Below are 24865 nucleotides of genomic sequence, written 5' to 3' on the forward strand. Positions count from 1 at the left end.
GAAATACTGATTTAGTCAATTTAAACAGTACTAAATTGTTCTAATAAAGTTGAAGTATTGCGAGTTCAAAGCAGCTATCACTCAGACTGTAAATAAAGAACATTTCTTTCCCATTTTTAGTTTATGATTCAATTGAAATTCAAAACAACAAAACAGGAAATTAAAAATGCTATTTATGTTCTTATATGTTACTTATAATTGAGTTTTTCTTTTCAATCAAAACCAGTCTAAGCATATAACCAAATGTCAAATGGAAATCAAAACATCCTGACTTTTGATAGCTTATTATTAAACAAAGGTAGATAGATAACACAGTAAGATGGCATATTGAGACAAATACAGACAAAGAGACAAGAGCTATACTGACTGCAGATGACATTTTTGAATCTATTTGTGCTTACATAAAAGAGAGAGAAGATTTTCCTACCCCACAATTGAAACTTACTGGACTCCAGCTGTGCATGTGTGCTGTCAGGTATTCTGGGAATGTCCCTGAAATCAGGAAAATTAAAACAGGCTGATCTTTTATCCAACAAGCATATACAAGTTTCAGTTACACTATAACACTTGTCAATCCCCCATGGAATGCCTCAGGAAAAGTGTATGATCTGCTGTCTATCTTCAGCCACTGGGATCTCTTATCCCAGTAGGAATAATTTTAGTGTCAAATTAAATCCTACATAACAACTGGTTTGGTCAACACAGGAGAGAGGCTGCACAGTTACAAATAAAATAATTCAGTAAATAAAAGAACAATCTCTTAGTTGTAGACTAAAATTGTGAGTAGTAGATCTTTATTATAACATTATACATTATCTAAATTTTCTGGCCCCTCTCTCAAATATACTCAATTGCCAGTAATGGCTATCCCAGTGTGTTCTTTACTATGCTTGAGCCCCAGATTTGAGCAATCTAACCTTTTCCATTCTAAATAAAATGCACAAGTTCATTTGGCAAAATTGCATACTTGCATACACAGGACGTGGTGACATGTACATGGACACCTGTATTAATTTGTGCGCACAGCCACATAATGTTGAAGCCCTTGGTCGCAATGACTGAACATCCAGTCACACCCACACCCTGCCAGGGAGCACAGCCTTCCTCGGAGGGGCAAATATTACTGCATGCTAATAAAATATATCAATATGCTAATAAATCATTTCAGAGGTATTTGAGCAAAACCAAGCCAGACAAAGAGCTTCAGCAATAACAATATTTAAAGCCATGTTGTGTGTTTGGTGCAGTTGGTTTCCCCCAGTCTCCATCAGGTGCCAGTGCCCCAGAGTTGGCAGCAGTGCCTGCCCTGTGCCAGGCACAGCCAGCTCCTCACCCGTGAAGGTGGTGCCTCTGTGAGAACATATTTAAGAATGAGCAAGACAGCTGTGCAGCAGCTGTGAGAGAAAAGTAAGAAAAAGAAGCCATGATAGAAACATCACTGCAGACATCCATGTCAGGGAAGAAGGAGGGGGAGGAGGACTGACTGCAACTCCCATTAGCCATCCTTTGCACTGCTTGAAAGAGGAGGAGGCAGAAAAACCAGGAGCAAAGGAGTGAATTTGAGCCTGGAAAGAAGGGAGATAAGGGTAAGGTGGGTTCACTTTTGGTTTTATTTCTCACTAACCTATTCTCTTAATAATTCCTAATAAATAATTTTCCTCAAGTTGAATTTGTTTTACCCATGATAGCAACCACTGAGTGAACTCCCTACCCTTATTTTGGCCTGTGAGCTTTTCCATCTTATTTGCTCCCCTTTGAGGAGTCCTTCTGAGGAGAGGAAGGGAGAAAGAGAGTGCTTGGTGCTCAGTCAAGGTCAACTCACCACAAAGGTAAATGAAAAATTTTATAGATCTATATATATCTACTGCCTCATATAGTGAAAATAAAGGAGTCTGTATGATATATAAATAAAACTTATGTACTTCCTTTAATTTAGCTTTTCCAGTTACCTTTAATATACCTTTTCCAAATATTTTTCCGAATTCAGTGGAAAGAAAGCTTTACTAAGCAGATTGAGTTCATGCACAGTATCCAATCATTCAAGCAGATCAGAAGGCATGCAACTGCTGTGAGTGCCCACTGCAGACAATGATAAATCCCTATTTTCAGTAAGCAAAAGTTGTCAGAACTCACAAGGGCTATTGAAGAGGCAAAGATTTAAGTTTTCCTATTTTCCATGTGTAGAATTTAGAAAGGGATCTAACACTCACCTATTACTTTACTCAGAAATACACTCATGAGCCTAACCTGTCATTTCAAAAGACTATTTCTATCATGGGAGTTTGAAAATAAAACCTTCAAAATACATAAAATATCATTATGAACAGATTGAATATGAGTTTTCTATAGATAGCTGAAACAAGAAACTTGAAAGTTTTGAACACCGTCATTTATGTTCCTAAAGCATATAGATCCCAGTATTTCATGGCAGTGTGAATGGTATTTCTTACATGGAACTTTCATTGAGATAAACAGATGTAAGATATGTTCCACTGCAAGCATATTGTATAGCATAATTATTAAAAGACACTGCACAATTTCTACCAAATTAAAAATAGTAGAAACCATGAAAGCAGCATGCATTTTAAATTAACTATTTCTGAGAATTAGAATGTAGAAAATAGGTATAAGGTTCCTTGTGTATAAGGAACAGCCAGGTCACACTGAACAGCAACTTGGCCATCAATTTTTATTTTAAAATGGAAAAACCAGTAAATTACATGGTGAAATAGTATGTTTCATGCTGTCGAGTGTATTTTTTAAAATGGCTTTCCATTTGATCTGGCTTTATCAGCTTAGATTGTCATTTTAAGTTTTCATAGCTCTCAGCTCATAATAAAGAGGACTAATAATTGTGTTTACTGGAATTTTTTTGTACTCAGAATATCAGAATGTGACAACAGGCTCTCAGCTAATTGCCAGTAACTGAAGGTTTCTGGCATGATGTAGAGTGTTGCCATGAGACCATCAATAGACTCTACAAGTAATAGGATACATCTCAATGCAAAATTAAGTCCTTAACTGGACAGCAATTATTCTAATTGAAATAAATAGCACTTCTAACACCTAGGAAATATGAAATTTTAATTATTTTAATTATATTGTAACTTAATTTCCCTGGGCAGAACACAAACATGTTGTTATGTTTCCTGGGGCAAGAATAAGGTGTTCACTTCTATCATCCATTTGATTGTCTGAAGTTATGTTGTCAATATCAGACTCCAAATAGTTACAACACACCTAACCAGAATTCAAAACCTTACCAGTTAGTAGAAAGTTATTTGTCACTGAAATTCTCTTACATCTACTGCAAAAACATATGGGGAATTAAATACACTGAACAACTCTTTGATCACTGATGTGGCTCAGTTCTTCAGACTGTGAGGCAAGTGGTTAGTGTGGAAGAAGTCAGCTTGAGAGCCACATCACTTTGGTTAAGGAATTACAGAGGAGCTGCTCCAGCAGCAGCAAGTGGATCACACTGTAACATAAGATGTGATGATAAGGAAGATAAACAGACAGCAAATATAAAAGCACAAGAAAGGATGCCGGAGGTTTCACGCAACAAAGAGAATGCAGAAAGATAAAAAAAAAATTGAGTATTTTCAAGACGTAAAAGGTTCCTTGAAACTTTTCCTATAAAGTTCTGCTTGAGAGATACTATAAAAGATTTATACCTCCATGAAATTAACACGAGTTCTGTAACAATATTTTTCTGGTAATGTCATCTGTCCCTTAGCATTACTATTATAACTACAATTCCCAAATTATGCAAAAGCTTTTAAGGATAGGACAGACAATACAGCCTTTACCCTAAAGGGGTTGCAATTCCACATGTATGTAGGAAATAATCTCTTATCTCACTGACAAGATAAAGCAGTTTTTATTATTATCAAGTTTGTTTAAAATTGTCATTCCAAATTATGTCCTTACATGTTTATTCCCTGGTGTGTCAAACACATTAAGTTCCTATTACAGCTGAAACAATAACAAATTATCTTCACTGAAATTCCATTCTCATATTATAGTTCTAGATACTTTTTAGTACATCTTAAATTTCAGTTGCTATGTGACCTGTGCTTTCTTATATAAAGCTACAATCCTTGTGTGCATCATATACAAAATAAAAGGATAGATACATTTATTAAAATACAATACAGAATCCTTTCTGCCCAGGTTGGAAGTGATCTTGAAAGATCATCTGATCCAACCTCACATGAAAAAGGCAGCCTAGGTGAGATTACCTGGAACCCTGTCCAGTTGTGTCATGTACATTACAATAAGTTCTGGGGTGTGGGAAATAACACTTCTCAACAACTGTATCTTTGAATTTAGGGACAAGAATTCCCCTCTTCACAGCCCTGGTGTGATCAGATAGACAACTTCCAATGGAGAGTAAAAAAGTGATGGATATGACTTTAGGGTGTAGGAACTTTGAAGAAAACAGATGAAAAAGGGAAAGTAGCCACAGTTTAATATAACAAAGCTGCTATTGCTGTGCAAGAAAAATCTAAGTTTAGACATTGAGAGACAGGTTTGAAGGTTAAGAAAAATAGTCAATGTGAAGCACCAAAGAAAAAGTCCCACACAGTTCTAGCTGTTCATTCAGCTATGTTCTATATTAGATAACATGCAGTAATTTAATAGATCCCATTGATGAAGATGATGCAAATGTGGATTTAGGACTTTCCAACGCATATAGATTATCCCATTAGCATACTGCATGTTGTGCAAAATTCTGCATTGCGTAGATCCAATAAAGAGAGTTCATAATCAGTCCCACAGACAAAATGTGATCCTATAATTATACATATATATATATATAAAAAATAAAATGTGGAAATAGAAAAATAACTATCAACAGTCAAGAATTACAAGAACAATGAGTATAACCACAGTCAAAGAGCCAATACTGGCTGAATCACCAACTAAACAGCCACGAAAGGGAACCTATATTTGACAATACTGGTAAATAATGCCTGGGACTATCTCAGAGAATACAGGATTTCACATGTGCTCTTTTTACTCTCTATGATCCATCATTCTAGCTATGCTTTTGGTTTTACTGAATTTTGCCTAAAGTTTTACTACTTATAATGTTTATGAATGTTTGGTATATTACCCTAAGACTGAAATTTAGAAATACTTTTATCATATTTAATACCAAAAAATCATGAAATTACTTACCCTATTGGTCTTGAAACTACAAGCTCCACTTGTGGCTCAGGTTTGGATTCTAAAATGATGTTATACACCTCCTCAAAGGTGGCTCCTTGTAGTAGCCTTCCGTTCCATTCTAACACCTCATCACCTGAAATTTCAGTAATAATACTGTGCTTAGGAAGTTTGCATTTACAAAGGCAATTTAAGCCATTCTATTGTCTGTTTTCTGGATTAGGAAAAACTGTTGTAGAACAAGATTGGAGTCCTTCATGCAGTAAAATCCTGAGTATTAAAGATTTATGCTTCATATATATAAAGATCAGTTAAACAATATCATCAGTAGGATTCCTATTAAGTTAGAGCTCTTGCTTTGGCAACTGTGGCTTATATGCTCTTCAGAAAATTCACATCTTTAAAAGAGCATATGTCATCAACTTACTGTTTTGAAGATCCATTTACTTCTACAAGTTTAAGGTTCAGACAGTTTTTTTGTTAATAGTTAACATTTCTTGAACATTCTCAAATCTAACAATCTACGTTGGGATAGATGCAACTTCTTAGCCAAGCTGATTCTGTTCATACATTTGTAGTAGCTTGGTTTGCTCTAAATAAAATATACACCACAAAATGACTGGGCAGGATATCAGTGGAATATTATTTTGAGTATAAAAACATGAGTAAAAATGTTAAATTATTTTTTAATAACATGAGAATACATATATTTCACAAGGGGAACGGTTTAGTAACTGAATATCAGGTTGAATTCTGCAGTATTTCATCACACCTATTTAACATAATTTCACATCTAATTAAACTTGTTTACTTATTATCACCTTCAGGAAAGCAACTCAGCAGTATAGATGTGTAGTCAATACCTGGTCTAAGATGCCCCACTGTATCAGCTAAGCTTCCTTTTTTAACTTTGGTGATAAAGGCGCAGAGTCGACCTGATTCCGTCATCTTTCCTCCTACTACCTGTTTCAAAGAGGAAGTATTTTCATAAAATGAAAATTACTTTAAATTACTTAAATGTTCTGGCAACAGAAAGAATAGTTCAGCTTTTTCATTGGCTTTTATGTAGTCTGGGTAATACAGATACACTTGGAAATCACACAATGGAATTTTGGCAATGACAGGTTATATTTGTAGCTATTCTGGTAATTTATACAATTTAAAATAAATGCAAATACAGAATGCTAAAGCTTTTAAATTTTAACAAATACACACACAGTATTTCATTGTATTATAAATTGCCGCCTAAAACAATGACCGCTTACTTCAATGCCTTTTTAACTGGAAAGAGATATATTAATATAACAGAACTCACAATGTTCACACTAAGCATCAAACATCTCAATTAATGAAAATCCATTTGGCTGGGCAAGTTAGATGAAAATGGTTGTCATACTGAACATTTCTCTGTGGGACACTTCAATAGGTTTGACCTTAATATTTATCTTAGAATCAGGAGATTCACATGTCAGAATTCACCATAACTGTATTATCTTCACATTCCTAAAGTTTCTTAACAGTCTTCATATCTGAATGTAAAATTTGTAATACTAAATCAACTATAGTTTACTTTCAATATGTAAATATTTGAAAATTGAGGTCAGGAATAACTGCTGAAAATCACTCTTTTCAGATGTCGAGATTAAAGAGTAGTTACTCTTGAATCTGAGCTATATGTGAATCTCACTTCATCTTCATAATATAAGAACTTAGATATTTTAATATAGGCATCTAAACAAAAAGTACTTCATAATGGCACTGTCAGCCTCTTCTCTTGTATTTTCTGACATAAAGTAAAAAATAAACATATAAAATGTGATGCCCTACTGGACTGTCCACTGACTTCAAATATTTGTTAATTAAATAAAAAAATCAAGTATTTCCAAAGCATGTCAGTATACGGTAAAAGTAACTACATTGATTTGATCCCTACTAATAGGGTATGACTATAGTCTAATCTGTATACCCAAAGTGAAGAGTCATGCTAAATAGAGAACAGAAAATTAAAACTTTTTAATAATTTCTTACAGCAAGGATGTGGAATCAAAATAAGTACATGCTTTTTTTTATTTCACTGAGTATAATTTTTCTAATTCTTGTGCTAATTTTTCTTGGACTACAAATAATAATATCACACAAAACTGAGATCAAGATACAAGCTAAAATAACTTCACAATGGGCTTAAAGATCATTGCATCATGTAAAAGAGGTGAATACAGGAAAAAGAGATTATTACTTTGTGATAAAAAACAAAAAATATTAAATAATTTTCTGGTTTGTGTTTTTAAAAGGTGTCAAATCAAACAATCAAAAGGGAAAATAATCCAGAAAGAGGCTGTTACATTGGCAGACTCTGACCTGTATTGAAATGTCATTAATTTACAGATGTCCCACACATCTTCAAGAGACATAATTAATTTTCCATGTTTCTCCTCTCTTTGGGGGAATAGACATTATACCACGGTGCAATGCTCACTAATGAAGGATAAAGGCAGGACTTGGCTTGCCTAGCACAGATGCAATTAGTACTTTGCTAAGAACACATTCTTGGAATACTTGTGAAAACATGTCGAGTCTTTCAGAAAAATACAATTTTTTGAGCCTGCCAAAGACTCTGTTAATTACTCTAGGTAATTGAATATAAAATATCTATTTTGTAATTGTGAGAATAAGACATTATTGATATTTATATCCATACTCTGTATGAGAATACTTTTATTATAAAGGTAGATTTTACCACAGAAGTAGTTAATTCCAAAGTTATTAATTACCAACCTTCAATCCAAGCATTGCTCCTGAATCTCTAGGCACACTTCCATCTTTTAGTCGCTTATTTAACAAAATCCGACCAATGAGACGATCTCCATCTTTGGATGGTTGCCAAGTTACTGGGTGCTATCATATGGTGTTAATGGAAAACACAGTGAATAGGATTTTAATGAAAAATATTTCAGTAATACTTTTCATCTCTGGATATATTTTAAAAATGGCATGAAAGTATTATGATTACAATAATGTTTAATATGATAGAATGACTGAAAACTGTGCCGGAAAGTCTTTGTTTGGATATATAGTTCATCACAATGTATTTCTAGCATTTAATAACATTATCTGTTTTACTAAATCCAATTTTTGACTATCTAGAATGATCTTTGCATCTTGATTTGACAGATATAGACAATTATACATAGATATCTACACACAATGGCAATCACACTTGAATACTGAGAAAAATAATTGTAGAAGTCTAGTATAAGAGTACTGGAAAAGAAGTTTAACACAAACCAAAAATTTGATGTAAGAAATTTCTTCTTTTTCCGCTATTACGAACATGTCAAATTTTATCTAAGACTGATAACCATTTTTTGTGTTTTACTTTCTCATTGTAGTATATTAAAAATTAAAAAATACATTAAAATACATTAAAATGACTTCATTTAAATATTCTGTTCCTTTCTTGGAATAAGTACTTCACATGTGAAGCAAAGTTACAGTGAACGCTGTTATTCCATTACTATATATGGGCACAGTTATACTTGTCTATTGGCATAATTAATAAATTTTAAGGGGTTTTTTTGTGTAATCATAGTACTTTTTCACAGAAAAACACTATTTCGTGCTCTATTTCATGCAAAATTAGCAGGCACAAATAAATTTGCTCCCATTACAACTAATAACTCTAAAAAGATTTATCATAATCTCCACCAAACAGAAAGCAAAAATAAAGCATACCAAAGCAGATGGCAAAGCTTTTAATTCTGCACAATACTGCACAAAAATCGCATGGCAGCAAAACAAATGAAGAACTATGACAGTGAAAGGGAAAAAAGAAAAACAACTTTTCTGTGCAGAGAGACCCAATTTTCTCCCTTTTTCACCTGGGCTTTAAACTATTAATTTAATTTCAGCCCCAGGATTTTGAGCATGGTAAGTCAAATAAGCCAATTGGTAGAATCCTTATTGTTAATTACTGTATGTTTTAAGGTAATACCATGATATGCTATTTTGCAACCATAAGAACAACATTCCTTTATGCTTCTTAATTTTTTTTCTTAGGCTGCCAAACAGTAAAAGCTGCAAGCATGCAAAGGCTTTTCATTTGTTTTTCTTTTCTGCACCTTAAGAGATGCTATATTATCTCTAGAGACACCCTATCTTTTACTTTATGCACTATTTTAATGAGTGACAGAGAGCAAACAAAGACCAAATGAGCAGGTTAAAATGCAGGCACCATAATCTCAGTACCTTCTCACTATGGCTATGTTCCTCGTTTAGAGTTGTGCTACTACACGTATCTACCCCAGAGTCTTTTATCTGAGGCTCAGACCATTCCAAGTCCTCTTCCAAAGAGTGGCCACCAAAGCACACCATTTTCTTTTGCCTCTCGGATAAGGTGTTAGAATCCGACAAAACTGCCTGCTCACTAGTTTTTCTTTTTCCCCTTTGACTGTCCCCTATAGGTGTGGGATAAAAAAAGGATACAATAAAGAAAACATGCAAAGGTGTAAATAAAACCAAGGTAATGTGAAATGAGAAAGAAAACTAAATGGTAAGGCTCCACATGTCTCACCAAAGACATTGGGGATGCCTCACTGCTATGCCAAGACGTATGGTCCAACCAGTTGTAATCCATGTCTCCTGCGAGAATCAGACAGACAAGATAGTGCAGTAAAGGAAAGGTGAAAGAAAGGACAGAGAAAGACACAGTAAATTGTAAAGATTTCTGATTATCCTATCTGATTCAGAACCTCTGCCAACTGGACTTGCAAAGGGCTTCCCAGGAAAGTTAAGGCTCCAACAAGAGAGTACATGGAATATGAGAAACAGTAAAGAAGGAGACAAGTCTGTGTGTCTCTGTGTGCATAAAATTATGTTCAGAGTAAAGCACCATCACTTCAGAGTTTTTAACTGTCCCTATAAAATTACTTATAGTAAATTAAATGAAAAGGCAAATTGCACTGTATTTCTAAGAGAATATTTGTAAGGGAAAGCATTCGAATATGGAATGAATTGCCATTATGATGTAAGGGAACATTTCTGTCTTAAGGAAGTTATTTCTTTACTTTTGTAACACAAATTATTATATATTCTAATCATTTCAATAAAATAAAACAATAGCACTCAGTAGTCACTGCAAAGTTAGTGATGTTTTAAGGAAGGTTAAATGAAAATGAAATCTAGAAATGATATTTAGAATAGAATAAAAAGTATATTAACTTTTCTTTGTTTGCTGGTTAAATATCAGGAAGAATCATAGTAAGCACAGATACCATGTAACTGGGAATATGTAGGTTTTTGACAAAATATACAAATATTGTCTAGAATCAGAATTAAACTTGCATGGCAGGCACGTGGTAGAAAGAAAGGATTGAAAAGTAGATTTAAAGAAAAGGCCTAAATTAATGCTGCTGTCCATAAAATTGGGGAATGACTCCTGTATTTTAATAAAACATTCTCTTTCATGTAGGTATTTTAAACTGCAAATTTCGCCCACACATTTTGCATTATTAAATTTTTTCCTTTTTTTTCTCACCATTGTTACTACATGTTAAATGAAAAATATTTTGTTACTATCTGCTACATAATACCTTTATAATGTATGCAGGGAAAAAAAAGTTTCATTTTCTATAAAATTTCACATCCATAAGACACTAAAGCAAAGAAGTTCTGCTCTTTTTAGTACAGACCACAAAAACCATTTCTTTCTTCCATTACTTCAGATCCTGCTTTGACATTACTCAACCTATTCCTCTGGAACTACATCAGTAAGGTGGTGAAATATAACTAGCAGGTCTTATCACTGTCTTAACACTTGTCTAGAACACTTCACAGAGAGGAGATGAAGATACAGCCCCATAAAACTGAGCTACTGAAAGCCAATAGAGTCTTTAGAAAAGTAAAACATAGTCCTTTGGAGGGATATATGTACAACATGAAATATAATCTTCTTTCACTGTTTTCTCCTAAGATATAGGCTTGCATATGCCTATATGAAAAGAAAAATCAAGTCTCACTTTCATTTTAAAGAAAGGAATAGTCAGACTACAAAGTCTTTATTTTCAAAAAATACTTTGAACCCTCTGTCTCTTACACACTGCAGAAGTATTAAATAGCATATTAAATAGCCTTTTCTTTCATAAAAACTGTCAAAGAGACCTCATAAGATTATTTTGAAGCTTTAATTCATTCACATTTTCTAAGTAATACATAGGGTGCTGTAAATCTATTAACTATGTTACTTGATTCTTGAAAGGAAAACAGCATTTAATAATGGAAAATTCTTACCAAAACTTCTTGCCTGTATTAACATCTTGACGGTATTACAGATAAAAGTGTGGCTATCCTGATAAAGGGGAAAGAAATATTCTTCTAAAAGCTAATAATATTTTGCTAAAGGTACTTTTGCTATGAAGTTTTCAGTCAACTCTGCCCCCAGACATTGCTTCAGGGGCACTCAGCGAAAACATCAGTGAGTTCATGAAGATCTAGTTCTTACTCATAAATATACATTTAGAGATAACCAGAAGACAGCAAGAGTTGCAGTCTGCATATTGGCTGTTTTGCATATTTCCTGGGGCCTTTAAACATTGGGCCCAGGCTCATCTGCTGATGTAACTGATTTCTGCTTACTCCAGAGTCCTCCCACTGAGGTATTAATGTACAGTCCATCCACATACTATATCGGTCCAAGATTAGCTGGGCACACCCAAGGAATTAACATGCAGAAATTACCTACATTTTTAAAAATTCAGTTATTTTGCAAAGACAGTTACTCTTAATCAAATGAATGCCCTGAACCTAAACCTGTCCAGACGAGCACTTGCAAAGTTGAACCTGTTGCCTGATCAAAGCACTCTCACTTCTTGCTCCACCATTTTCCCTTCTCCTTTTCAATCCGTAAATAGAAAGCTGAGTTTATTTTAGTTGTGGCTCATTTAGAGTGCATAAATACTAATTCTTTGGTATTTAAAAAATGAAAATGTAATGAAAATAAGCCACAACTCCATCCAAAGACTGTTTTGGTTTTATCTGTATTTTTTCCATTAAATATGTAGTTAATATGTTTCAAAAAATTGTCATAGAAATTATAAATTATAAAGCTCTTGTAGATCTTACAGATTTAGCCCTCAACACTGCATTAAGTAATCTAAATGACAGACCTAAATAATAAACAAGTTAATAAAAGATGGCTGTCTGGAAGTCCTCTAACATATTACATTTCTATGAGAGACAGGTACGGCCTGATATACACACACTTTTTGAATTACAATGAATGGCTTGATAAAATCATTGGACATAAACTTTTCAGTGCAAGGTGTAAAAATATTAAAATCTTGACTAGGTAAATTATTTTTGAAATATTGTGTAATTAAAAGTAATACATGTAAGGCACATAGTTCTTTGTATGCCTGCAAGAAAAATCGTTAAGCCATAACCTTTCTGTAACAAAGACACCGTGGTTTTAATTGTGAGTACCACAGAATGCATTTGCTGCTCCCTTAGGTGTTTCTCTTCCACAACAAAAGACGCTTTATTATTGAGAATATGTACATTTAGGTTATGAAGCAGATGTGACTCAGGAAAAAAATGCCATCTTGTTGATAAATTATGTAAGTTTTAATACCAAAATCATCTTTCATGGAAAAAGGAATTAATACATTACTAAGGAAGATACAATCTTAGCTAATGTAATTACAACAGCATTCAGACGCCCCATGAGTTCAGGAATGCAGTGTGAGATAAGAAAGGACATATGTGAGGTCTGTTCTTATTAATGTCATTGAACTCTATGTGTATATGGAAAGCTTGCATGGACAAATCAGGTTGGAAGAAAAATTACATCAGTGACCTAGCCTTTTTGTATAAATGACATTAAGCTGAACCCTTAATCTTACCAATGTTGGGTATGTTTTCCTTTTTTTTGTTGAGCGAAAATCAAACACACAGAGAAAAATATTTTCTTCTTCTACATCCAGGAACCCACAGCAATGGGACCTTCCTATAGCAATAAGAACTTCAAATGTTAGTGTTAGTTTTAAAGAATTTTAGTCAGTTTCGATTTCCCCTATATGTTAATGTTTTATTGTATGGGGTTTTTTCCTTCTTAGGATGGCTTTCCTACACAGAAATACGGTAATTGAATATTTTTTATAAGGCACTAAGGAGTTTGTATGTAATCTGCATGGTCTGTGTCTACTCTTTGAGTGTTGTCTAAGTTCATGATCAAGTTCAAAGCCAGTTCCCAAACAGTTTAGACATAAACATTTTTCTTCCAAACAGTTTAGACTTAAACCACTCAGTTTAACTGGCTATCCTACACATGGTCATTTTTATGCTCTAGCATGCTCAAATCTTCACACAGGATATAAGAATGACTCACATCCTTTCTAACTAAACCAGGAACTATCTAAACTGAAAAGGGGTTGCCTTAGTAAACTGAAAACACCATCTTACTTGGAAACAAATAAACCAAAAACTTTCCCTCAAATTCAAACCTCACAGCCAAAAGAGACAGGTCATATAACTTTAAATTCTTCAAGCTGAGGAGTCTTACCTGACTGTATATTGTACATTGAACACATGCTACATACTGACTGCTTGAGCCAGTGATGGTGCATACACGTCATTACTCCAAACCACAGATGATTTAACCTTGTAACTGAGCGTATATATTCCCCCTCAAAGCTAATTTTCAGCATAAAGCTACAGTGAGCTGAGCACATCCCTGTCTTTCAATCCTCCACTGAGAGGCTCCCAGTGCAGTCCTGTACCAGAAGGGCTCTGGAGAGACGCAAAAAGTAACTACAGCTATTGAAGAACTTTCATCTAAGCAGGCTGGTTTTTGTACTTGCAATACTACCCATTTAGACTGTCACACAGTGGGTGACTCCAAAGAGGAGCTACACAGCCAGAATTGCCTGGAGGTGATTATATAAAAGCTTTAACAATTGCTTTGTCAGCTCTGGACTCTTCAGGGACATGCTAGCTTCTGGTGCAGGAACAAATGCAAAGTTGCCTGGCACACATAAAGTACAGAAATAATTTTCAACAGTCACTAATGCAGTTTGAGCACTCATAACAAAAAGAAGCATCTTCTTGCAGGTTTACAGCAGGCTTTGAAAATTCCTACCATGTGTTTCAACATTTCTTGTTGGGAAATAGTTATTCCTCTGGATTTGTCAACTTTCAATATGGAACAGCCTAGGAAAATGTCTGAAGGTCTGGTCCTATGGTTCTACCAAAACAAAAAAGAAACTGTTCTTTGTGAAAATGATATGAAATGAAGTCTTGGCTTTTAATATCTGGAATACAGAGGAATGCAGCAATTAGGGGGAAAATGCATCAGTCTTCATTAGTGATCAGGAAAATATAGACCACACTCTGGTGTTTGTACTTAGCTCTGACTTTGTAAATCAGTGACACCTATGCTAGGAGCTGTATGTAAAGGCCTGAATAGCCTTACCACTGGGGGCTGGGAAGTCTCAGGGCAACTAGATAACTAAATGTAAAAAACTTAGGAGATCTTTTGTCAGATCTCCTAGAAAGCAGGCTTTGACCTGCTTGTGAGATTCAATGCTGCAGTTTTTAAGAGAAATCAAAGATGAAGTAGTGCAATCATGTTTCTACAAAGGAATGACAGCCACAACCCCTGTGCACAGTTCAGCAGAAGCTTCTGATGTGGAGCCTAGCAGAAGTTGTAATAAGTAGGAAAGTATCTGTCACCTGTAAAGTAGAGACAACCCACAATCACCTGAGGCAGAGTTAGGTTTCTCTATCTAAATCAGCTACTCTTGTCTCCATTCATCAGGCCTATTTTATACATCTACTTTGAGCCTGACTTGAATTGTACTCAAGAAGTGGCTTTCTTCAATAACCATAAAAGAAGTCAACATCACTACCTTGGGCGTAGATACCTGGTTTCTGGGTGTTCACGTTTAATCGAATGGAATCCCAGCTTTCATATATGAATCTCCAGATTTATAGGATCACTGCATGTGATAAAAGGTCTAAGAGTGATTTTGTGTGATCTTGCAAGATTGCCCTTGTTAATGGTGAACATCCATAAACACTTGAATTTCTAATGGCCATGAAAGAAAAACATAAAAGAGAAGCTACAGACTGGAAAGAAGACTGTGAATAGCAGAGTGCTGCATCCCACAAGGTAGGTGAGAGAATAGACTGGGGGAGGCAGGAGCACAAAACAATGCACATCCATGTGGCAAGAATGACAACACTGAGAGCATGCTGGCTTTGAACAGAGATATTACTGCCAAAGAAAGGTCTCTGGTCTACATGGGTTAGTCAAAAAGAATTTATCTTGAATTTTTTATTTTCCTTTTTTTGTAATTCATACCTTTTAGGGGAAATCTTATTAAAACTGAAGACTCTTCTTTACTTTCAAAAACTGGATCACTATTAATAGAAGAATATTTATTGGAAGTATCTTTTAAAGTATGTTTTGCTGGAAGAATTTAAATTGCAGGAAAGACTTTCTTCAAAATTACATTTACTAAAACAAAATTAGGCTCAGTCTGTTAGTCAAATATATTTTGATAATTGTCTTTCCTTGGAATAAATTGAAACAAAACTTATCAATATGGCAAATATATTAGTATGATAAATTGTCCACTTCCTGTAGAAAGCTATTGGCATAAATTCTAAATGGAAGTCAACACTAAGCAGACTCCCAGTGGAAGAGATGCTTGCCTTCCCAGCATAGCGCACAAAATAAATGACCTCCTACACTTACAGCCATGTCTCTCATATGGCTCCTGGAGTGTGATCCTATATGTCACACCACAACCTCTGTTATGTGATCCAGTACACAAGTTCACACTCAGCCACCAAGAAAATGCACTGGTACTGTTAAGAAGTCATGGAAAACAGACAGAAATTTTCTACTGGGGTGCCAGTTGTTATCCTAATAATATTCAATTTCTTCAGATTTGCACACTTTTGTCATATATTCCCTGCTACTCTATTTCTTATCAGATTGGGAAAAATTGGAACTAATTAAGCATGATATCCTATAGATTTCTCTTGTATGACTGTCTGTAAGATCTTGCTTTAGGAAGATGTTTACTCCAAATTACATTTTTGACCCTACTTGTAATATTTTCACTTTTTCATTCTTCCTGCTTTTGGTAGGAAGGTTTGGGCCTATACCTGACAAAGGAAATTCTCTCAGCAGAATACAAAGGAAAACACACACTGGAAAGCTCAGATAGGACAGTATTTCTGGATCATGCCCAGTAGTAACTAATCAAAAGCAATTTACTCCTCTTTTTTATTATTTTTAAAATATTCTTTTTTTCTTTTTCTTCCCTATTCTGCAAAGACCATATATGTGTTCATGGGCTGACCTCACACATGTCCCCTGCTTATGTTATAATCATGTATGTCTTCATCTTAGGGTTGCAACTGGCAGCTTCATGGCACGTTCTTCACCATCTCAGACTTGGAACCAGTATCAGCAGTACTGGGTTGCCTACATCTGGATGAGGAACCCATTTAAAGAGGAAACAAGCACTACTAGTAATGCAGGGGAGAATAAAACCTGTTAATCTCATTAAAGAATCCCATATCTGGTTCCTGTTTCAGCAGCTCAGTCTTACGTAACAGTGTAATGATATTCTCATCAATTAAAGCCAGATAGCCCACTTAGGTGCAGTGCTCAATGAGCACACATCTGACTAATCTACTGAAAGTTAACAAGTTCTTGGATATAATGCATAAAGGAATTAACTGGAAGGTAAGAAAAAATATATTTCCACAATCACTGACTCAGAAAAATGAGTCACCTCGGAAAACCACAGCTACGGAAGCACAGACCATCCAATGGTTTTGTGATGTGTTGGAGCTGTTGCACAACTGGGAACCAATTTGCACATGCACAACAAATTCCTGTCTCAGACTTTGAAAATAGTTGAGGCAAATTCAACTGTCTTGCTGCCAACAGCAAGGCAACAGTAAAACCTGACAAGCCAGTTGGAAACGAGCCTTATATCCCCTGGTAGTGAACACAGTTCATAACTAGAGCACTATGGAAATTTGCGAGAAATAGCATTAAGTTCAGGAAACAGGTTTGGGTCTTGTGTGCTCGTGGTATCTATTTCCATCAGACTTTTCATTACCATTTTAAGTACACTCACCAAAGGAGATTTGGTTAAACTGAAGAAATAAGTAGCTTCAGGGAAACTCTATTTAGCATTAGACATATTTGCTTATGCAGATCATTTTGCTGTGGCTTACCCTGTGCTCAGCTTTTGAACAGATATACAATTTTTTTATATCCTGAAGTTGTGACTTTGCCAAAATGACTGTCAGAGTAGCTCCAACAAGGCTGCCTGGCATCTGGAAGTCTCAAGGCCATGGGGTTTAATGCACATATTATAAATCCTAAATGGGAACCTATTTCTATTTGGACAGAAATATGATCTCTCTACCTTTGAGGAGCAGTGTTTAACCAGGTGCATTTCAGCTCCTTTCAGAAATGGACATCTGCTGACAGGGAGTCTAAAACAATGCTTTCTATATGCATAGGTCCTTCTAAAATTTATTAGCAACAGAAAAAATAAACCAACAAGAGAACCCTGAAAATCTCTCATATTGCAGATTTATTTACTTTCAAACTTCATTGTTTTGATGTCAACACTAATTATTACAGAAAATAACCCTAAGCTACTTTGAATTAGTATATCATAATTACTAAGTAAGCCTCAAATCTGCAAAGAGAAGACAATGGGCAACCATGAAATATAGCAAAGGGATGGATTTTTCATGAGGTACGATGTCAAATTCACAAATGAGGACATAAACTCAAGCTGTCAGTTGTACTCAAGACAGAGCTTTAGTAATTTCATCAAGAGAACAATCAACCATAAGCAAAGATTAAATAGTCAAGATGTCAGGAAAGAAAATCTTCTTACCTAAGTTTTAAAGAAACATAAACATATTTATTCATAACATTTTTCTATATTTTATCCTCAAAGACACGTTGACCTAATCCTAAGGAAAAGAGACATTACTAACATAGAGATGTCTCCTGTCAGAGGCACACCATTATCTAGAATCAATTTCTATCATCAACCCAACAGCTGCCTATGTATTATGACTGAGGATCAGTCAGTTGTTTCACTGATCACATCTTTTTCCTTTCTCTCCACTAATTCCAGTCAAGATCATGGATATCTTGCTACTAAAAAGTGCTAAGAAGTGATATTAAAAAGTACTCATCTTGAGATTTTAAGTATTAAATAACCAATACACAAAGAATGTATCAGTTTATCTAACAGAATAGCTCAACAACAAGAATGATAAAAAAATATTTTTTTAAGGGAATCAATCTTATGAAATAGTCAAATCAATATCTAACCTAATTACCATTTCACATGTGGAATACCAAGAACTTTCTTATTGTGTAGACAAGTGTAGTTTTTAAGGTGCTACCTTATCAAAACTAAACTGCAGGAGACACAGCATACATTCATTTTGCTGTTAAAATTATTTGATTTAAGGAGGAAAAGCTTAATCACAGCAGTAAATCCAAAGTATCATCCATCCCTGGTAGCACGCATGCCATAAATGGTCTAGAAACCTGCAGTGTATCTGCCTAGTCAGTAAGCTGTAGTGATAGCAAAAAAAAACAACAAACCAACCAGTGCAAGAGGGCTTTTCATCACCTTGACACCATAATAAAAGCCTTTGTAAACCAGTAATCGGATCATTATTTATCTCCTCTTTAGCAGTCATGATAAAGAAAGCAATTTTTTATTTGTAAATCATCTATTGTTTCGAGTTTGGTTACATGTTATTTTTGTCAAACCACTTTCTTTGAAGGAAATTCATTATCTTTTTAAAGAGGAACAGAAAACCTGCAAACAAAACTATATTGAACTCCAGAAGTGAAAATCATAATTAGCTGTCTAATTTAGTTTTATACCTTGTATGCACAGGCTTGATAGTGTGACACTATATAATCAAATTAGTTCAGAGCAGTGATCTGTTACACCTGGCTTACAGTTTAAAGAACAGATGAGCAAAACCAAAATATCAATGACCATGGTTGTTTTTTTAAGACACCTTAGCACCTTCAAGGTTATTTTGCTCATGTATGTATATGTTTATATGTACATGCAGGAAAATTCTCATACATGTTAATTTAAGAGGAAGATTAGGATACAAAAATGAAATATTAAAAAGGTAAGGATGATATGAGACTTAGCTTCCCATGAAGCATTAATTTAGTTGCTACACAAAAGTATTAATGCTTAATCTTTTGTAATATGATGATAAAGTCCCCTATCCCCACAATCATCTTCTGTGCACAGATAAAAAGAGCAAATAAGTAACTAATCAATATCTTTGTTTCTTCAGTTAATGACCCCTTTCATTGGTTACTGAATAAAGTTTAAACGCAGATTTAAAACTATTTGTCCCCTGAGATTATTTCTCTGGTGCTCTGAGCATGTTCTGCAGGAGTCATGGTTAAATTAAAGAAATTGTTCTTTCTGGACTGTTTGCATAATGAACTGAAAGGGCTGCTATAATTACCATCCTAAAATGAGCTGCTGACATAGAGACATAGCATCAAACACCGTGAAATGTTCTAAACAATTTTCAGTGCCAAACTTTAGAAATATAGAACTTAATTTCAGTTTAATAATTTGTACCACTGTAGTTCTGCATTTTCTTGCCTCTGTTTTACTCATTCTTAGTAAATGACAAGAATTTATAAAAATCTACTCACCAAATATTGATTTGTTTTTTATTATTAAAACAAACGAACCAAAAAATTGTCTTCCCAACCTACATCCTGGATTGCTCATGTCTATGTGTACAAGCTGGACGGAAACTTCCTTTGAATTTGTCTAAGGATGTTTTTCAAAGTGTTGTGGCGATAAAGGTAAGATGGTTAAAGGAATATGTAGAGAGATATAGATACAACTAACATTCAAAAATGAATTTTGAATCCTAATTATAAAAAGTAGATTTCTTAACTGTAATTTTCAGTGTCTTCATTATTTCAAAAGAGCACAGAACAATGGAAGAGGCTCCATGGAAGAATATTTGATGTTAGCTCTGTAATTATTTAATTTTGTTGAATACATAAGGAAGCACGTTGCTCAGGGACCTTTCCACAGTCAACAAGAACTACACTCATAATTATAGCCTTCCTGGTAGCTGAAGCTGTAATAAAAGTTACATAAGGGATTTAATCTTAGCCTCCTGTTTTTATGTGATCACAATTACCCAAAAATACATCTCCTGAGGCTATATATTTCCAGAATAAGTTTATGCAAAAGGTCAGTATTTTCCACTACTTTTCAAGGAAAATTCCCTCACATCCTCTACTTGCTCTTCTTTAAATTTCTGGAAAGTTGTGGTGAGAGGAGAAAGAAAGTCATAATACTTAGTGCTGACAAAACCAGCAGAGAATTCCACCTCATAAATTGGACCAAGTTCTACATTATGAAGGCTCTCATTGCACAAAGCAGTCAGTCCTTCAGCCAGTGTTACATCAAGAGGGTTTTTCAGAAGCAAACAAATTGTATAGCAGAGCCTGGACCACCTTTTGCTTCTCCAAGTAGAAGAGCTATATTCAGAGAATAGAAGTGGCACATTTGTGATGTAAACAGAGAGACTATACTGTTCCAAATGAGTGTAGTAACATATTCTTGTTACAAATGTACCAAAGATAACAAAAAAACAACAAAAAACAAACAAACAAAAAAGTGTTTCAAAGCCACCAAATGATTTTAGATAGAATTATGTATGACACTTGTGGTGCAGCCATTTTCAAATCACCCTCTTCTCCCCTGCTTCAGTTGCTTATCTCCTCAGGTGTGCACCTTACTTGACAATATAATTTACCCAGATTAACACAACCCTTCAAATGAAGGGGTTTTGACATTTGCTTTGTGACTCTCCACTTCAGTTTTATTTTCAGATAAACTGCTATTGTATTAACCTGCTCTACCTAAAGAAGACTAGCAGCAAATGCTTTGTGTTATCTCCAACATCTGTACAGAGAATTATGCATTTCTCTCATGAACTACTTCTTCATCTCTGTGCAGTATGAAACTGAAAGCCCCTGATGGGGAAACATAGTAAGAAATATGAAAATTGCATATAAGCAATTTCCATTTTGTTTGTTTCTTTAGGGATTATTTTTATTTTTTATTATTATTATTTTAAATTAATACAAAGAGTCTGCATCTTCTCATCACTCATCCTTGATGTCTCTGTACAGGACTCAGATGTGAAAAAAATAGGTGTGTGATCCAGCTGGCACAGGTGTCAGCACAATGACCTTAAAAGATATGGCCAGCTGAACATGTAAACAACAGATGGATCGTTCCCTTGACTTAAATCTGGCAGTGAACACTTGAAAGTTCACCCATTAGTCCCTTGGAAGACTCTTGAGCAAGTTTTTCTTAGCCTCCCCAAAACACATTTCTTTTCTGCTTGTGTCCACTCAGCACAGACAAAATACCATAGAGCATCTTTGTTGCACTGCAAGAACTGCAGTCCTTGTCAGAGCAAAGGTTTTATAAAAAAGTAAAGCATGAATAAGCAATAATACATTTATTATGATTAGAATATTGTATTACCTGAATTTGCTATTTTTAAAAAATCTGTTAATTATTTGTGTTTTACTGAGTTTAGCAATAATTTTAATTTCAGTATTCTTCTGTTGCTGCTGATTATTATGCAAGTAAATTTGAACCAGTCCTATCAAAAGAAAGTTACCTTAAGTGAAATTTTGATTAGTAATTCTGATTATACATTTAACAATGCTATTTAAATTTATTACTAAAAATTTTGTAATGGACTATTATTTTGTAATTTCCACTCTAGAATTTGTTGTAAAAAAGAGATATCACCAGTTTTTGCAAATGTAGAAAGGAATTTCTTGAAATAAAGAGATATTACAGGATTTTGCAAACATAGGATTGGCTGTAGTCACAGCTATACACTATAAACAACACAAGCAGTTAATAACTTTTTAGGGTGACATTGCTGTTCCTGCCTAGTTTTTTTTTTCAGATCATCCTCTGTCAGATCCAATAAAGAACTGGCAAGTATGATATGCTTTGAAAATAACAACTTTGGCAAACTATGTCTCAATGAAAAGATTTATAGATTTTAACTGCTTCTCTGCCACAATTCAGCATATTTTCTTTCTCCTTGTTGATTTTGAATGAGATCTTATGCAAAAAAATGACTTCTAGATTTCCTAGATTTATAGAACAGTTTGGATTGGAAAAGCCTTTAAAAATTCATCTGTCTTTTTAAGATTACTTTCCTTTAAATTTCTTCTTTGCTTGTTTCTGCAACATCCTTTCTTTTATAATCAATGTATGATAAGCATTTTTTTATTTCTTGAAGTAAAGTCAGAAGCAACAAAAGTTGGTAATAAAAAACTTCTACTCCCTGATCTTCATATATTCCCAAGTGTAAGAGTGTTTCAAGTATAAGAAATGGAAAAGTAAAAAACTCACTGCACTTTTTTTTTTTTTATTTCAGGTGTTGCACACACCAAGAACTTGGTAGGGGTTTGCCTGGTCCTGGGGAGAATATAAATTCAATAGGATCTTTCAAAGCCTTTAACTTAAATGTCCTTTGCAACAATAAAATTGTTTTTAACTATCTCCCAAATGAGTCAGATGCAATCAACATTGAGAAATCAGGCATGGGAGCTAAATAAATAGGTGAAAACAACCCTAGAGAAAGTCAACTTTAGATACAATCTTACTCAGCTACAACAGTTGTCTCAACTTCAAACCACAAGAAAACTTTCAGAGCCAGCACAACGCCATAGTCCTCTCACTGCCAGCTGCAGCTTTCACAGTTAATTCTTTGTGTCCCTGAACAAGACAAAGAAGCATTCCAGGGAAAACCTTACAGTAATCCATAGGTTATGGGTTACCTATCCACAGTGCAGAAGACCAAAGTGACCTCATCTTGACAGCTGGGGTACACTGAGGAACGGGAGCTCTCTCATCTATGACAGTCATAATAAAATAGTTGACTCTACAAGTTTCAGGCACTTTTTTGCTTCTGTGAGAACTGTCTGTTCCAGTAATAAACACTCCAGAACTGTTGTGTAACCAGCAAACTAGGTATGGTGGATGTCAAGGCTAAAGTCCTTTGCCTGGTTTAAAGGCACCCAACAGGAGAACCAGTGGCAGACAGAACCAGACAGGACTGGTGTGGATTGCCCTTCCTCAAATACTGTATAACATAAGCAGGCATTCCACACTGGAAACTTCAGGCCATGTTCCCAGCCTCCGCCTTATACAATGTCTTAGTTACCTAGTCCGCTAGAAGAGATTAATCATAAAAAGACCAAATTTAGGAAAGCTTTGGGCATAGAAAAAGGGTTATGAAGTCAATGAAAAAATGTTAATAGGGGAGAGTGAAATGGGTAACAGATTTTGAGAATTTAGATTTTGATTTTTGCAAAATTTTACAAGACCCGGGAGAGGGAAAAAGACTATCACACAGAAAGTCAAAGAAAAAGCCTGATGGTTAAAGAAAGTGAACTGAATGCAGAAAAAAGAAATAGATCTCTTGCTTTGTTTGAATGCTTTGTATCTGGATAGGACCCAAATTTTGGCAAGTGACCCCAGCTGAAATCTAACAATTATAACAAATGTTAACTGCAATGTGGGTCTTCAGTTCTCCCTAAAAGAGTAATGAGCAAAGAATTGACAATACAAGGGATCTGAGTGCTAAGCTTCATTCTGACAGTGATGCATTGATTTCCAGTCCGTAAAATGAAGATAATAAAGCTTTCTTTCTTCCACTTACAGGGATAAAGGAATGAATGTGACCAATTCAAATACTACGGTGATAATTGTTCTGCAAAAGGCCAGTAAAAAATTGGACAGTTAAAACAATCCAGGGTCTTTTAATAGGAATTAAAATAATAAATACGTTTGATTTCTCTAGATAACATCCATTCCCTACAATGAAAAAGACAGATGCTGAAAAAGGACCTTGAGGTAACTGGCTGAAAGATATTGGTACAATGCAAATATTTTAAGAAGCAAAGTATATCTAACCATGCAATCTGGTTATTTAAATTTTTTAATTCATATATGATTCTGAAACCAAACAATGATGTATTCAGATTCCAGTTCAAGGGAAGAAGTAATGAGAGATGGGCTCTGATTCTGTGCACAAAGAACCAAATGCCTTCTCAGAGCTGAATGCTCAGGGTTCAGATTGATCAGGCTGATACACAAAATCTTATTTCATCACATTGTGAATTTAGTTTTCAAGAGTAAACTTAATTTTTACATCAGTATTTTTTTACAAAGCTCCTATTTACAGTTCTTTTTTGTTTTTGAGTTAAATCACATTTTAGTAGGATAACAAGGGAAATAAATTACATTAAAAGTTTGCCTAGTTCAGGTATTTCACATAAAGTTAATGTAAATTAAATTACTCAATCTATGTATAAATAAAATAAAAAGTAAATAAATGTACTGACAGCTATGAAGTTTGGGGGGATATAAACATACTTTTTTGCTCAATTTTGATATTATTAATTTCAATATTAAAAAAGTCATTATACCTCAGCATGTATTTTGTTCTATTTAACAGCATCTAAATACTGCTCTCAGTCCATAGTTGACAGCAGCCAAATCATCAGAGTCCATTGCAAATACAGATGCAAGCA

General features: G+C 34.6%; 1 protein-coding gene across 35 annotated transcripts in view; it reads right to left on the reverse strand.

Annotated features, from left to right (window-relative positions):
• The window catches only part of RIMS2 (regulating synaptic membrane exocytosis 2), a 448599-nt gene that overhangs the window by 205437 nt on the left and 218297 nt on the right, over nt 1–24865 (reverse strand). For 25 of the 35 annotated variants that reach the window (XM_071554038.1, XM_071554007.1, XM_071554005.1 and 22 more), the window contains 5 exons: nt 9421–9629; nt 7951–8070; nt 6039–6138; nt 5188–5311; nt 446–492 (listed from right to left, as the gene is read on the reverse strand). In XM_071554038.1, the coding sequence (XP_071410139.1) occupies nt 446–492; nt 5188–5311; nt 6039–6138; nt 7951–8070; nt 9421–9629 (600 nt within the window). Of the gene's footprint in view, nt 1–445; nt 493–5187; nt 5312–6038; nt 6139–7950; nt 8071–9420; nt 9630–9745; nt 9814–24865 lie in introns of all 35 variants that reach the window. The other 10 variants (XM_071554027.1, XM_071554030.1, XM_071554041.1 and 7 more) reach the window with 1 other exon arrangement.

The sequence above is a fragment of the Pithys albifrons genome, chromosome 4, assembly GCF_047495875.1.
Source record: "Pithys albifrons albifrons isolate INPA30051 chromosome 4, PitAlb_v1, whole genome shotgun sequence".
Taxonomy (NCBI): Eukaryota; Metazoa; Chordata; class Aves; order Passeriformes; family Thamnophilidae; genus Pithys; species Pithys albifrons.